We start from the raw sequence: 16,761 nt of genomic DNA, 5'->3' as shown, positions 1-16,761 counted from the left end.
CCAGTGGGCTGTCATCTCTACTAGCCCCTCCTTGATCAAACCATCTTACTCACATCTTATCTCACATTGACCTGGCCTTCGTAGGGGTACCGGCAGAAAGACTCCTATATCGCCAGCCAGGGCCCTCTGTGCCACACAATTGAGGACTTCTGGCGAATGATTTGGGAGTGGAAATCTTGCTCTATTGTGATGCTAACAGAACTGGAGGAGAGAGGCCAGGTGAGTTCAAAAGGTCCTGGGCTATGGAGATAAGCGACAAGGCAGCGGGTGGGGGCGGCTAAGAGGTTTTTTTCTTCGATTTAATAAAATAGCCATTGCCCAGCCTCTTGGTATCTGAACAGTCAGCTTCTCTCAGGACTGGTCTGAGCCTCCATTTGATTCCCAAACCTCTCACTTCTCTTCTAAATACAGTCTCCTCAAGCCTAGCTTTATACCCACTGCACCCCACCTCCATGGGCAGAGCAGAGCTAGCAAGACAAGGAATATAGAGTCAGACTGCAGCTCCATCGGAGCTTGTGTGAAGTCCCTTAAGGAGCCTTCCAAGCCAGAGAAATTAACCAGAAGACTGATGGGAAGATGGGTCACCTCTTTGCTGACTGCCCAAAAGAAAACAACAGAATTTGAGAAATAAAAACAAGAAACTTATTTTTTAATTGGATGATGTAGAATAAATTAATATTATGGTTTCTTCATATATATCCAATAGCTAGTTCCATAGCACATTTGCTGACCTGTTTATATACCATATGCTTTTTTTCTTTTTCCAGAAACAACAAACTTACAAGTTCAGTCAGTAACAAGGAAATCTTTTTTTTTAAAGCCCTGAGTCAATTAAAAATTAGAATTGTCAGTGAACTCACAGTATGAAGGGAACTTAGAGGCCCCTAGGCCAGCTCACATTCAGTATAGGAAACCTCAAACACCATTCCTGAGTCAGAACCTTGAAGCCTCTGCTGAGTACGTTCAATCTCGGGGTCACTCTTTCTCTGTCCACTTCCCACCCCACCTGTCCCAGTATTACAGAGTGGCCCAGTCTTTGTTCATATAGTGTTTATTATGTTCACACACTCTCTGCTGTGAATGACAGTGCAGTAAATGGTTGCTTCGTGATGCCTTAGCAGTGGGCAGAATCGAGAGAACAAGCAGAAGAGGCCAGCAAGGGCCCTGGGGAGAAGGTCCTTCTAAGCCGAAGTGAAGAGTTTGAATTTTGTAAAAGCAGTTTGAGAACCCTTGACAGTCTCAGATTTGTAAGTTTTCTAGAATCCCTCTGACTGCAGTTAGAAGGACACATTAGAAATGAGCAAGCCAAAAGCAGAGAGGAAGCTGCCGCAGGGATGCTGCTGGACTGAACTGGGCCTGGGGAGCGGGGATTTAAACACATTTTTTATGTTAATTGTTCCAAACCACATCATTCCCATTCTGTACTTGGACAGTTTGTTTATTTTAACCTTGATCCAGGCTTTGTATCTGCTCACCTGATGTTCTGATTTGTCAAGATTTTCTTCCAATTTAATCATTTGAATTTGAATGATTTCTCTTCCTGGATTTGTATCATGTACCTAATCAACAGACATACATGATAGATCTTCGATCTTCCTCAGTCATTAATAACAATACTGATGAGGTGAGAAATTTGGGGGAAGTGTACACCTGCATAACAAAGGCCAGTTGCGGGGTGAGCTCCTTTATTGTCAGGAATGAGGTGCAGTATCCTGGCCCTCTCTAATAAGCTGTGATGGAACATGCAAATAGGGACCTACATGCGGTTCCATGCACACTTCTGCCCCCTGGATCTGTGGCAGTCAGATCCAAAGAGTAGGCAGAAAACGCTGGAGTGACAAGCACATTCTCTGTCCACTGCCCCGTAATAAAAAGTGGCCCAGTGAATACCTCAGACTCTGTCTAGTCAGATTTTTCAGGCTTTTCCATCCTTGAAGCAGACCTAGTAAGAGTACAGGGCAGAGAGGCGGGAAACATTTCTTATGGGTAGAGGTGGGGAGAGAGGGGACATGCACACACTGGTCTCAGGTGGTGCGGCCCATTGCCCTCTGCCTACTAGCACTGTGCTTACGCTGTGTCTTAGGACCAGTGAAACAGAAGCTTCTGAAATGGATCAGTACCGGTTATAGTAATATTCTTTACCAGCCTCATTGGCCTCTAAGAGAAAATTTTACTTTATGTTCCACCTCCCATTCGTCTTGTCAGGTGTAGCTCTCAAGAGATATTAACACAATAAGCCTAAATGAGACAGTGAAGAATGTGTCCTTTAAGACCACTCCCCACCCCCAGTTTAAATTCCCAGAGAAAACATCTGATCCAAAAATGTAAATTCTGTATATATTAAAATTCCAAAGGAATTAAAACCAAAAATTCTCTTCTCCCTGTTTTATTTTTCTCCACCATTTTAACTATAATGGTCCACCAAGATGTTTGGTAAGGCCTGAGTTCCCTCATCAGCTACAGCTTGGACCATGATCAGAATGAGCAGAACAGTCCTAGCAGTTTCTGCATGGGGTCACCTCAACCCAAGGACACATTCTACTTCTCCAGAGAGACAATAAAACATGATCGCATCAGAGCCCAGCCCACAAAGCTCTGTATCCCCATCACTGTTGTCAGCCCTAGACCATAGCAAGAGACTTAGTGCTATATAGTGGAAGGAAGGTAAACAAAGACAGCAGAAGAGACTTAAGAGCTTCTCTGTTTCCACTTCTTTGGGGATTCCAATACCTAGAGTCCATAACCTGACAATGTAAATTTTAGATTAAACCCCAATTTCCAAGCATTCATCTACTAGACTTGAACACCTATTCCTCATTTCTGATCTCTCATCCAGTGATGACTCCAACACCTGGCTTGCTGCCCCTTTTTTGGTTCCTAATCCTGTCTCTATTCTTGGAGACAAATGTTTGTATGTGGGTGATCCATCTACCTTTGTCTTTCAGCTTCTCAGCTTCCTCATCCTTCTAGGCTTGAGTCCTCTGGGAACTACTTCAGTCAAGGTCACCAGTGACTGCCATCTTGACAATCCAAAAGTTACTTCTCTTTTCTTATCTTTCTGGTTCCTTTGTAGCAGTTCCCTTGTACGCCAACACACACTCCTTCCTCCTCAGAACACTTTTTTTCCCTTGACTTCTGTGATGTCACTCCTATACTCACTGGCCTGGCAGCTCCTTTGTTATTCTTTTGTGACTTCCTCCTCCTCTGAATGACCTCTGATTATTGGAATGTCCAACACTGAAGCCTTAACCCACTTTTGTTCCCTTTTGACACACTATTCCTTGGGGATCTCATCCAGTTCTGTGGCTTTAAATACTATCTATATGCCAGGAACAACTCTCACATCTATATCTCTAGCCCAGTTATCCCCCACCTTCCCAGTTGTCTGGATTCGATCCCTTGATTGGAAAGATCCCCTGGAGAAGGAAATGGCAAGCCACTCTAGTACTCTTGCCTAGAAAAATCCTATGGACAGAGCAGCCTGGCAGGCTATAGTCCATGGGGTTGCAGGAGTCAGACATGACTTAGTGATTAAACCACCACCATTCCCAGTTGTTGACCACATAGCCATGTGATATCTTCTCATGGGTGTCTGTTAAGAATCTCAAACTTCACATGCCCCAAATAAAATTTGGTTTCCTCCTTTCCTTCACACTGGTTCATTCCGTCCTTAACCATCTCAGTACACTGTACCACCTTTCACCCAGATGCTCATATCAGAAGTCTAGGAGTTACCTTTATTCCTCTCCTTTTCTTATTCTTCACAACCAGTCTGTCACTGAGTCTTGACATAGGCTGTGTATTGTATTTACTTCTCTTCAGTGTAACTCCTGTCACCCCAGTATAGACAATCATCTCTCTCCTGCATCACTCAAGTAGCCTGGCAGCCAGTCTGCCTACTCCCATTCCCATCCCCTTTTAGTCACTTTTCCACATGGAGGCCAGCATCTTTTTGAAAACATAAATCTAAATATACCATTTCTTGTTTAAAAATCCTCTTTGAGCTTCCTTATCTTGAGGGAAGATCTACCCATGCATACAAAATTTAGAAACTTTCCCTGAGGTACCCCATCCAAGACTTGAATTGGGTCCTTCTTCCTCTCTGTTTTCATTGCTTCTTTTCAGTCTCCTAGTTTCCATTTTCCCTCATCCCCATTGGCCCTCACAGCAGAGTGGACCTTGGGTTCTGAGATGAGTCTTAGCCTCCACTCCTTGAGAGCAGGGTCCCATATTTGTCACAGCCTTGCATTCCCCAACTTGGCTCTCAGGTCTCCATTCTCAGCAGGACACCAAGGCATTTTAACCTTGGGAAACAGCGGGTTACTGGCACTCCTGGCCCCTGCTGTGGATTCTCTTACAGCTCTTTTTGTCATATCTCTCCCCACACCCTTGAGCGGCACCATGGGAGTCAAGTGCCATTTAAGCCCCACCTGATTCTTTGGTTTCTGTTGTGGAGCCCACACAGAGGCTAAATTCAGTAAGCCTTCACCTGGCTGAGTTAGGATAATTTCCTGCCATTGGTCCAACATCTAAAATCACCTTATGTGCCTTCTCTTCATCTCATGAAGATGAAGTCGCTCAGTCGTGTCCGACTCTTTGCGACCCCATGGACTGTAACCTACTAGGCTTCTCTGTCCATGGGATTCTCCAGGCAAGAATACTGGAGTGGATTGCCATTTCCTTCTCCAAGGGATCTTCCCGACCCAGGGACTGAACCTGGGTCAATGGTCTCCCACATTGGAGGCAGACGCTTTAACCTCTGAGCCACCAGGGAAGCCCCTTGTATCATCCCTAAAATCCTGTCCCCGGAAGCGTGCTTGTTTTTTCTCAGCACAGTGTACCTGCTTCCCTGAAGTAGCTGTGTCACCTTGACATGCACTCTACAACAGCACCACTCTGATTTTCCGGGCCTGCCACAGATAATCATGGCAGATTGTCCCCATTAGTCAGCCTGCTCTGGCTACATGCTGTCACTGTTGACCAACTCCTTGTCCATAGTTTGAAGAGGGGACTCTTTTTTTTTCTGCCATGCCACAAGGCTAGCGGAATCTTAGTTCCCCAACCAGGGATCAAACCTGTGCCCCCTGCAGTGGGAGCATGGAATTCTATCCGCTGGACTACCAAGGAACTCCCTGAAGAGGAGACTGTTGATTGTATAGTGGTACATCCCTGGGAGTCCTCCTTCTAGGTTGCCCCTTTTCTTCTCTGTTATGCCTCTTTGCCTAAACTAAGAAGATCTAAAATATCTGAAGGCTGTTAAGTATGGAACCTTAATAATTTCTTCTTGTCATAGTGTGATTCTGGCTGCTGTAGTCTGTTGCTGTCAAGCCCTCTGTATCTTAGTGTTTCTAATGGTTTTAAAGCCCAGTCTTTAGTTGTGACTGATAAACTGTATAAAGGTAGTGTTGGGAAGAAACTGCGATAGCAAAACTCATTCTGCCCGTGAATCCTTGAAAACCAGCATAGTCTCATTTAACGTGAGCCTTAATTAGGGGTTTTGGTTTTTCAAAAACTTAAATTAGGTTTGACTTTTCTAAAACTGTTCTGTTGAAGAGAGGGTCCAGAGCTCTGACTCTCAGGGTATCCCCAGGGCTCCTAGTCACGTATTGAAAAGCACTGCTCTATGGCATTTTCTTAATCCACCACTTTTATAATCCTGTGTTTTAAAATGAGCTAAGGGTCATTTATAAAGGTGGTAATGAATGATCACACATGAAAAGCAAGTCATTAAGGGACTTCCCTGGTGGTGCAGTGGCTAAGACTCTGAGCTCCCAATGCAGGGGGCCTGGTCAGGGAACTGGATCCCACATGCTGCAAATAAGGATCTCTTGTGCCGCAACTAAGACCCAGCATAGCCAAATAAATGTTTTTTAAGGTCATTAAATTGGACTTTTAATATTGATTTTATTTGGACTGAGAAGCTATTGGTGATTTTTATTTTTGTATTTAATTTTCCCAAATCCTTCCTGGTGAACATAGAGCACAGAGTACATTTATGGCTGAATATCTTTAAATCGTCAACAGTGAAGTATCTAGGATATCCCCTAAAATGCTCTTTAAAAAGGGCAGCATAACTGTATTTTGTTTACGTGTTTATACCCTGGCTTGTTCTATAGACGTTAAAAGTCATTTACCAGATACTTACTGCTTACATACTATTACTTCAGTCATGTCCAACTCTTTTCGACTCATGGACTGTAGCCCTCTAGGCTCCTCTGTCCATAGGATTCTTCATGCAAGAATACTGGAGTGGGTTGCCAGCCCTCCTCCAGGGCCTCTTCCCAACCCAGGGATCTAACCTGTGTCTCATTGTATCTCCTGCATTGCAGGCGTGTTCTTTACCACTATTGCCACCTGGGAAGCCCTGATACTTACTGAGAACCTGCTAGATGCAGGCAGTGTGCAAGGTGCTGTAGAAGGAACTGAGCCAGGTGCAAGTAGAGACAACGCAGTAAACCACCTTGTGCTAACAATGGAAACGCAAGGGCTAGCGATTGTAAGGTGCCCCTGCAGATGAGAGAGTTGAGGAGGAGCGGGATGAAAGCACACTGTGGACTGGGCTTTGAAGCACCATAGCTGGTGCTTTTTTCTGGGTTAGCAATCTGACATATATAAGCAACTACAAATGTGGCAGCACCCCAAGGGGGTGGGGGGGGAGAAGAAATTGGAACAAAGACATTCACTTCTCCTCTCCCTCCACCCTGCCGTTAAATGTTAGATGCAGCTATGAGCTGATGGTCAGAAGTCTTCATAAATCCTGTCAGTGTTGCAAATTAGACTGTAAATAAGTAACAGTAAAAGGTTATGTGATTATCTCTTAAGTGATTGGTAGACTTAAGTTGTTAAATATGGATGTCCTGCTGAGGATCAGAAGTTAATTACAGTGATGTTAAGTAATAGAATGACCCTCTGAGTTTTTGATACCTTGGGGAAAAAGTGTGTCGGTGTAAGAAGGACTGTATTGAGAGAAGCAGTCTGCTCATAGAGCAGCCCTGCTTTTACCACACGTGGTATTCTGAGCCTCTCACCTCTCCCATTTGTCCCCCAGGAAAAGTGTGCCCAGTACTGGCCCTCTGATGGACTGGTGTCGTATGGAGACATCACAGTGGAGCTGAAGAAGGAGGAAGAATGTGAGAGCTATACTGTCAGAGACCTCCTGGTTACCAACACCAGGGTAAGATGCCTGGTGGGTGGGCCCCTCCCATAGGGAAAGCAGGGTTGCACCTACCTCTCTGATCCTCCTTCCTCCCAAGGAGAACAAGAGCCGGCAGATCCGGCAGTTCCACTTCCATGGCTGGCCTGAAGTGGGCATCCCCAGTGATGGAAAGGGCATGATCAGCATCATTGCAGCCGTGCAGAAGCAGCAGCAGCAGTCAGGGAACCACCCCATCACCGTGCACTGCAGGTACGCCCACCCAGCCCTCAGGGGGAAGAGAGAGAAAGACACGAGAGGCAGGCAGAGGGGCGAGATGGGAGCCTCTATCAGACTCTGATGAAAGCCAGGCAAGAGCGGGATGTTGGTGAGACATGGCAATCAAGTTTGATGACTAGGTCAGGCCCAGATGATAAGAAAGGATCGTGGAGTTTGAACTCGACACTTCCAGTGCTAGGGAACAACAGTCCATAAGTTAAGATACTGGGCAGGGAATAGTGCTGGGGAAGGCGAACAAAGGGGAGACCGACAGTAGGGAAGACTAGCTGGGCAACATGGGAAGGCCTACCTCCTTAAGAAACACAGGAAAAGAGAAAAGGGCAACTATTTTGAGAACAGTTTGAAGAAAAATGAATAAGACATAATTGTGAAAAAGAGGGGTGTCTTAGGCTGGGTATAGTTGCTGGTGTCACTGACAGAAGAAAGATAGTATGAGAACTATCTTTAGTGGAGAAGTGAGTGGATTTTGTTTGGGGCATATTGTTTGAGACTGCATTTTAGAAATAAATTTTACCATGCGTTTGTATTGCTTTTATAATTGAGGGAAGAGAATCTCTCTTAAAGGGGAAGAAAGTATATATTTAAAATTTCTGCAGATTTGCTCTGAAGATAGAATAATGAGCAAATGAACTTCAAGAAATGACCCAGTAAATGTTCTTCAGATGGCCAAAATGAAATTGTAATTACAAGAATTGAAGCACTGTTTATAATAGTAAAAGATGGTAGGGACTTTCCTGTTAGTCCAGTGGTTAAGACTCCATGCTTCAATGCAGGGGACGCATGTTCAGTCCCTTGTCAGGGAACTAAGATCCCACATGCCATACTGCAAAAAAAAAAAAAATTTTTTTAAGATGGTAAATAATCTGAACATATTAATAAGGGACTGGTTCCATAAGCTCTGATACATCTTATACTACAGAGCTTCAGAAAATTAATTAGAATGTTTATGTACTGGCTAGGAATAATCCTCTAGATTTATTGCTTAGTGAGGAAAGCAGTGGGAGCAAAAAATATGTGTGGTATATGCATAAATTATCTTTGGAAGGACACACAAGGACTTGATGACATTGGTTGTTTCCCAGGAGGAAACCGAAAGGATGAAGAAATGGCGTAGGAAGGAGACTTCATGTTTTGAACCTTTTGAAATTTGAACTGTGCTAATTTATTACACATACAAAAATAAATCATTCAAAAACATGTTTATAAGAAGAAAAAGTGGCAAAATACATCAGCTGACACCATTTGACAGTAAACATGAAAAGATGCTAATTCTTATTAGCAACATGAGAAATGGAGATGAAAACATGGCTTTTAGCCCATTGGATTGACAAAAGGATTCCTTGACCTCGAAAAACACTCCTTGCCCACACTTTTCAGTGTCCCATGCTCCTCTCTCCCTTGGTCACCCTCCAGATTCTCTGGCTACCTTGCACCATGCAGGTGTGATGAGTGTATCTCTTTGTTACAGCGCGGGGGCAGGACGGACAGGGACCTTCTGTGCCCTGAGCACAGTCCTGGAACGGGTGAAAGCAGAGGGGATTTTGGATGTCTTCCAGACCGTCAAGAGCCTGCGACTGCAGAGGCCACACATGGTCCAGACACTGGTATGCTGCCCTGCCTATTTATCCATGCCACCACACACCATCCACAGCTCCTCTCTGCCAGAGCCAGCTCAGAGGGAGGCTGTTCTGAGGGGCCTGTCTGGTAGACAGAAGGCTGTGTAACCAACCACAGACTCATCCTTCCTCAAGGTGCCTCAGAAAAGCAGAATAAGCTTTGGGAGGCAGGAGAGCATTGAGGGCATAACCTAGCCCCACACCAGTAAGAGATGCTGGTGGCCTCAGTGCAGACTAGAAGGGGTGCCCGTCAGGGCTCTTCACTTCTCCACGGGTCTGAGGTGGGGAGGACTCAGGAGTACCTCCTTTCCTCAGCTCCCTTTCAGCAGTTCTCTTGACAGTCTAGATGACCAGTAAGCACTGAGTGTGAGGACACATGTGAACTCGTGTCTGACCTGTGAAGGGCTGGGACCGCCATCTGCACCTCCAGTCTCTGCTTTCTGGAGAAGGTGGCTTCACTCAGCCCGAAAAAAAAGGCTGTCAGAACTCTGCAGGCAGGCAGATCAGGGCCCAGGTGGAAATGTAAAAGTACTTATTTATTCTTAATTTTCCATTTTTTAAAGAATGGGTTTGTCAGGAGCTGCAGATACATTGCTCTCTTCAGTAACCCTGGCCTTTTCCCCCAACTTTCACTCTGCAGGAACAGTATGAGTTCTGCTACAAGGTGGTGCAGGAATATATTGACGCGTTCTCAGATTATGCCAACTTCAAGTGAGAGGCAATGAGGCCCCGTGGACAGGAGAATTGCCTTTAATATTTTGTAATATTCTGTTTTGTTAATATACCCCAAATTGTGTATATATCTTACAACTGTTTTAGAAATTGGTACATAGGCTTCTATTACCTATTAGGTGGAGATTTTATATGTAAATGTGTTAGCACTGATAGTCCTTTTTCCAATGTTTTATTGGGGAATTAAATAGTGTGATGTTTGGATTGATATCATGAAATCCTCTGCCTGGAAATTTGGCTTGTTGTTCTTTGGTTTATATCGATACATCTTTTCCTAAAGAAGAAACACAAAACTCATTCCAGGTAGCTAGGCATTAACTAAGAAAAAAAGCACAAAGTTATTAGAGCTCTTGAGGAAATTGGTTGTCCCAGTGCCCCCAGTCAGACCACTGTCCCCTCCTGCTCTGTAAATAATCTCTCCCCTCTCTACCCTTGACCCCTTCTCGTACTGCCCACATGCCACCACGGGGAGTAAAGGGACCAGAGTGGTATCTCTGGCACCACACTAGGGATTATCAGGTAATAAAAGCTTTGACTCCCTGAGGAATGTCTCTCCCTTTGTGTGGGCCGGGGCAGTCACACTAGGGCTGGGTTGTCCTGCGCCACTCCTAGCCCACTGTTACCCATCTGTCTTAGCTGGCTGCAGAGAGGGTGCAGTCTGCCTTTTTTCCAACATACACAGTCCCTCTACCTCTTAGGTAGCTGCCAGCAGCCTTCTTTCACTCCCAGCATATCTTTGGTGCAGTCGTCCTAGCCAGCCTCGCTCCCTAGGGAAGATGGCCTGAGTCCTTGCTCTTTCCCTAAGTGCAGGGGCATGGGGGAGGGGTGGCTTGGCTTTTGGCTTTGGGTCAGTTTGACCTCTCTAGTCCTTGGTGCTCTGCTGCGGAACTATCTGGATCATGTCACTTTGTCCAGAGTAGGTGTTCATAGCCTCATTTATTGTGTTAAACAACTTCCATTTCCTTTCATATTTGTCCTCATTTCCAGAACTCTTGCGTGGAAGTGCCTCAGATCCAGAGGTCATGTTGGTGGAAGTCTAGATCCCAGTTTGAGTCTGAGCATAACCTGTCAGAGTGTGTTAAATAAAATGGATGCATAAAATGGAGGAAAGATCAGCAGAGCAGCTGATCAGAGGGCCTCAGATTCCAGGCAAACGTTGAACATCCATTTCATTTATTTCTCATGTAACAGTCTGCCCAGTCTAGAGACCGAGTATCCTCATCTCATGGTCCCAGTGACCCTTAGGCTGTTGTTCTCATCCTCATAGTTGAGGTCACTGTCTTTTCCCATGGAGAAGCAAAAAGAGCATGGGTAAGCAATTTCATTTTAAGGACATGAAATAAAAATTGCACTTTTCACTTTCACTCATACCCTATTGGCTAAACCCTAGTCATAAGCCCACACTGAGCTACAAAGGGCGCTGGGAAATGTGATCTTTAGTTGAGGGCAGAGCTAGGAGGGCATGTCTGTGGTCTCTTCTTATGGTCCGCCCCTCACAGGAACAGGAGAAGAAACCAGTTGCCATGACTGTAAGTGCAGGGCTGACAAAGCCTTGCAGCCGTCAGGGCATTTCTTGAGGAGCCAGGGACACCTTGGGGGCTGTCAGAAGTGAAAGGTAGCACTCCAGCCTGGCCCATGGAGGCATGCTCAGAGATCAGTGGTGCCATGCTTCCAGTATGTAGGACTTAAACTGGACCTGAGAGATGCTGGAAGCTCAGATGAGTGAAGAGGAAAGGTCAGCAGAGCAGCTGATCAGAGGGCCTCAGATTCCAGGCAAACAAAGATGCACTAACGATGGGACCCAAGTTATGCCCCACATATTCAGGATGTCTACAGGAAGCAGGGGCACCACAACAGATCACCTTCTGAAAGCCTGCATGAGGTAAGTAGTATAAGTCGGTACATGTACTCTGGGCCTCCTATAGGAAGCAAGGAACTGCAAGGGACAATAAACTCAAAAGTCAATAGGTTTATAAGAAGTGGGGATAAATTAAGCAAAGACAAAATCTCAAGAATTTCTGTTGAGGGGTGCTATGCTTGGAAAGGAAACCCTGTCTCTCTGCATACTACCTGTTGGTGCCTCTGTGTGACCATGTCCAAGCCCCTGGAAGAGGGCAAGCCTTGAGGTCAGCAAGTCATGCAGCGAACATATCCCCAGGTTGCTAAACAGACATCTTCAAGCGGGAGTTATCCAAGCCCTTTGTTCCCCTTCTCTCCCTCATCGCTCCTTATCCACCTCTCTTTTCCTGTTACTCAGGGCTCACCTGGCATCAAGAGACATAAACCGGACAGGCTCAAAGGGAAGTGTATTGAGGCTCACGTGGCATAATTATGTGGGAAGGGCAGGGGAGCCCACTTCACCCAGAGCCTACCCCTCAGCCTGTCACCTGTGACCATGTGCAGCGCACTCCCCAAACCTCTGGGACCTGCCACACTCAGAAACATCACTTCATCAGATAGTCTCTGTGTTGGGTTTTCCTTCATCCTCTACCCCCACCCTCAGTTCACTCCCACACATTCCTTTTTAACCCCTTCATCCTCAGTGCTGAGCCCCAAGGATCCAGTCCTCCTGTGCACTAGCTCCCGCCTTGATGTAGTGACTGCCTTCCTCCACAGCCCTTTCCTCAGAGGTCAGGCATTCCTGCAGTCTGTATTGTGGACCCTGAGTCTTTCTCCAATCCTGAGCTTCCAGTCCACACACCCTGCTTCCTGCTGTGACTCCACAGGGTAGCCCAGAGGCAGCAGACTCAGGCTTCCCATACTCAGGGGTTTGCCCAGTCACCATAGCCCACTGCTCTTTGTGCAGCCTCCAGCATCCTCTGCCCCCACCCCCATCCCAGCTCTACTTCTGCTGGGCACCAAAGCTACACAGACCTCCCCAATACACGCACACACACACTCACGCTCCCCCAATAGTTCCTGTGTTGGGTTTTCTCATTTTGTTCCTTCAGTTCAGTCGCTCAGTCGTGTCCAACTCTTTGCAACCACATGAATTGCAGCACGCCAGGCCTCCCTGTCTATCACCAACTCCCGGAGTTCACTCAGATTCACGTCCATCGAGTCAGTGATGCCATCCAGCCATCTCATCCTCTGTCATCCTCTTCTCCTCCTGCCCCCAGTCCCTCCCAGCATCAGTCTTTTCCAATGAGTCAACTCTTCGCATGAGGTGGCCAAAGTATTGGAGTTTCAGCTTCAGCATCATTCCTTCCAAAGAAAGGGCACCAAAGCTACAGAGCTCCCCACTACACACACACACACTCCCCCAATAGTTCCTGTGTTGGCTTTTCTCCATTTGGTTCCTTACCATGGAGCACCCACTGCAGCCCTGTTGCCAAGACTCTAGCTAATGCTCTATCCTTCACCCAGGCCACCTGCTGGGGGGGCGGGGGAGAGAAGGTGCCCCAGGGAGGGTGCCGCTCTGCTCCTGCAGCACCTGAGCATTCAACTCAAAATTGCTTTTCCAGCTGACTGCAGCAGTCCCCAGACGAATGATGTGGCCTCAGGGCTGAGTATAAGTTAAGAATTCAGTGGCAAACAAATGACTTTGTGTCCTGTTGAGAAGGATACAAGGATGAACTATTCCGGAGTTTATAATCTGGAAGCAGACAGCAAATATTCCTAAAAGGCTGAGTATGTGGCCAGAGAGAAAAGGACCAGAGCTTCCCCTGGGAAACTTAGTTCATGTTTGGATTTTTCAGGCAAGATAACACTCTAATTACAGAAAAATAAAAGCACTCCTGCCGGGGTCCAGCCCTGGTGGATCCAGGGTAATTTGAAGGGGAGATGGAATCGGCGTCCTAGGAAAAAGCTATTTAATTAGAAATATAAAGAGAGATTAAAAAGGAATAGTGTAGTAGGAAATATTAGTGGAGAAAAAGAGGCTGAATAACTTGGTTTACGTGGAATACAAAGAAAACTCCAGGACAAGGAATTTGCACCACCAACGTAGGCCACAGGCGTCTTTCCGTTCTCCCAAAGGAGAGGAGACACTGAGGCCTCCCCAGTCAGATCTTAGAACCCCAGGCAAAATTGGCAGGCTTGGTGAGTACCCACGCTCAGATGGGAAGTCAGCCAGAAGGGGAAAGAAAGAAAGACACAGGGGAATCAGTCTTTTCAGAAACTGATCCGTTTTCTTTATTTTCATGTTTGCTTATATACTTTTTGTTATACATAGGGATGACTACAGAGTCATGCGGGGTCAGCAGACCTGACCTTTATCAAAATCAGGTGCTTCATGTAAAAGTATACAAAGGTCTTAGGGGTTTTACATCATCTTCTGGCCATGAGGCCTGCTGACATTTTATGGCCCTTTCTGATAATGGTCAGTCAACCAGAAAACTTTTTTTTTTCCAGGGGTGATTTTTTCTTAAACTAGGCGCCACCCTCCAAAGGTACCAGATGAAGTTGCATTCCTATAGGGTGAGGGTGCAAGGGGTTATAATCAAGAAAAGGAATTTACTTAGCCTAAGGTTTAACATGATTAATATCAAAGGTTAATACTTGTTTCTCCTATATGCTAGTTATATTCATTATAAGGGCAGGGAATATGGAGATTTAGCAGCAAATATTTGCCCAACAAATGAAAAACCCTTTACCAGTATAATTTCTAATCAACCCACTATACTATACTAATAATTTTCTAACTTCTCAAAAGAATCTGTACATAGAAAGTTTAAAGCATCTCGTGCCTCTCATGGTTGGGAGGCTGTAAACAATCACATGTGGCCGGACGAACCTGCTCCAGCAGGCTAGAGAACCTTCAGAGGAGTTTGTAAGTTGAAACACTCTTATCACGCCCAGGAATTTTTATTAACTGGAGCTGCAAGTTAACTCCTTCTCCGAGAGAGGTGGGGGGGGGGGGTGGTCAGCCCCCCGTAAAGTCAGAAGTATCAGTGAAAGAATAAAACAGTAAAGTAGGCACTCTGGTTTTGGGGGTAGATGCTCGGGAACAGGGGGTCTCCTGAAGCTCGATCTCGCCTTTGCGTAATCCCGAGCCTCCTTCCTTATGACCTTTGCCACGGGCAGAGTTCCTCACGCTGGCTCCTGGCACACTCCATTCCTCTTTTAAAATGAACACCAGGGCCTTTGAATAAAACATTTTGTAATCCCATACCAGAATTAAGCTAGTTTACTGAACTTAGTCATTTTCACTAAACCCACAAAGCAAATGTTTCCAATCCCAAAGAAAGGCAATGCCAAAGATGGTTTGAACTACCATACAATTGCACTCATCTCACACACTAGCATGGAGAAGGCAATGGCAACCCACTCCAGTATTCTTGCCTGGAGAATCCAGGGACAGAGGAGCCTGTTGGGCTGCCGTCTGTGGGGTCTCACAGGGTCAGACATGACATGCGACTTAGCAGCAGCAGCAGCAACACATGCCAGCAAAGTAATGCTCAAAATTCTCCAAACTAGGCCTCAGCAGTACATGAACCTAGAACTTCCAGATGTTCAAGCTGGATTTAGAAAAGGCAGAGGAACTAGAGATCCAATTGCCAACATCCATTGGATCATAGAAAAAGCAAGAGTTCCAGAAAAACATCTGCTTTATTGACTATGCCAAAGCCTTTGACTGTGGATCCCAACAAACTGGAAAATTCTTCAAGAGATGGGAATACCAGACTACCTTACCTGCCTCCTGAGAAATCTGTATGCAGGTCAAGAAGCAACAGTTAGAACTGGACATGGAACAACAGACTGGTTCCAAATTGGGAAAGGAGTATGTCAAGGCTGTATATTGTCACCCGGCTTATTTAACATATGCAGAGTACATCATGGGAAATGCCAGGCTGGATGAAGCACAAGCTGGAATCAAGATTGCTGGGAGAAATATCAATAACCTCAGATATGCAGATGACACCACCCTTATGGCAGAAAGCAAAAAGGAACTAAAGAGCCTCTTGATGAAAGTGAAAGAAAAGAGTGAAAACGCTGGTTTAAAACTCAACATTCAAAAAACTTAAGATCATGGCATCTGGTCACTTTATGGCAAATAGAAGGGGAAACAATGGAAACGGTGACAGACTTCATTTTCTTGGGCTCCAGAATCACGTCAGATGGTGACTGAAGCCATGAAGTTAAAAAACACTTGCTCCTTGGAAGAAAAGCTATGACAAACCTAGACAACATATTATAAAGTAGAGACATTACTTTGCCGACAAAGGTCCATGTAGTCAAAGCTATGGTTTTTCCAGTAGTCATGTATGGATATAAGAGTTGGACCGTAAAGAAAGCTGAACACTGAAGAATCGATGCTTTTGAACTGTGGTGCTAGAGAAAAGACTTGAGAGTCCCTTGGACTGCGAGGAGATCAAACCAATCAATCCTAAAGGAAATCAGTCCTGAATATTCACTGGAAGGAGTGATGCTGAAGCTGAAACTCCAATACTGTGGCCACCTGATGTGAAGAGCTGATTCACTGGAAAAGACCCTGATGCTGGGAAAGATTGAAGGCGGGAGGAGAAGGGGACGACAGAGAATGAGATGGTTGGATGGCATCACCGACTCAACGGATATGAGTTTGAGCAGGCTCTGGGAGTTGGTGGACAGGGAACCCTCATGGGGTCACAGAGTCGGACAGGCCTGAGCGACTGAACTGTACAAAGCAAATGTTATCCTAAAAGTTTCTTGGTTAACCAATACATAAAGGGAAAAAAATCTGTTTCCCAAACAATTTAACTTATTATACAGTCCAAATACTCATTTCTGGTAAATAAATCAGTTCAGAAATTTACTCGTGCCCTCCTGCCTGGGCAGCAGAAGTCTAGGTACTCATGATGTCATCTCCCCCTCTTTGCCACAAGATTTGATGCACCTGCTCTCCTGATGACTGGCCACTGTGAATGCCCAGCCTGACCCTACCCTTGCACTTGCTGTTCAAATTGCTGTCCAAAGAGAGAGAGGCTATTAACCCCATAAACTGGCCTCTGCCCCTCAGAGGCTGGTGGCTGGCGGCAGAAAGCTGAGCTGACGCAAACT

The 16,761-nt window shown here is 45.7% G+C and overlaps 1 protein-coding gene across 20 annotated transcripts in view; it reads left to right on the top strand.

The window, feature by feature from the left end:
- PTPRA (protein tyrosine phosphatase receptor type A) overlaps window positions 1–10,013 on the top strand; it is a 168,549-nt gene extending 158,536 nt beyond the window's left edge. For all 20 annotated transcript variants that reach the window (XM_042229816.1, XM_060397643.1, XM_027976873.2 and 17 more), the window contains 5 exons: window positions 85–219; window positions 7,049–7,174; window positions 7,254–7,405; window positions 8,901–9,036; window positions 9,689–10,013. In XM_042229816.1, coding sequence (XP_042085750.1) covers window positions 85–219; window positions 7,049–7,174; window positions 7,254–7,405; window positions 8,901–9,036; window positions 9,689–9,763 — 624 coding nt within the window. In that variant the 3' untranslated portion in view covers window positions 9,764–10,013. The remainder of the gene's footprint in view (window positions 1–84; window positions 220–7,048; window positions 7,175–7,253; window positions 7,406–8,900; window positions 9,037–9,688) is intronic.
- The last annotated feature ends 6,748 nt before the right edge of the window (window positions 10,014–16,761 follow it).

This window comes from Ovis aries, chromosome 13, assembly GCF_016772045.2.
Source record: "Ovis aries strain OAR_USU_Benz2616 breed Rambouillet chromosome 13, ARS-UI_Ramb_v3.0, whole genome shotgun sequence".
NCBI classification, from domain to species: Eukaryota; Metazoa; Chordata; class Mammalia; order Artiodactyla; family Bovidae; genus Ovis; species Ovis aries.
Note: the sequence above shows the minus strand (reverse complement) of the source record. Positions and strands in the feature narration are given on the sequence as shown.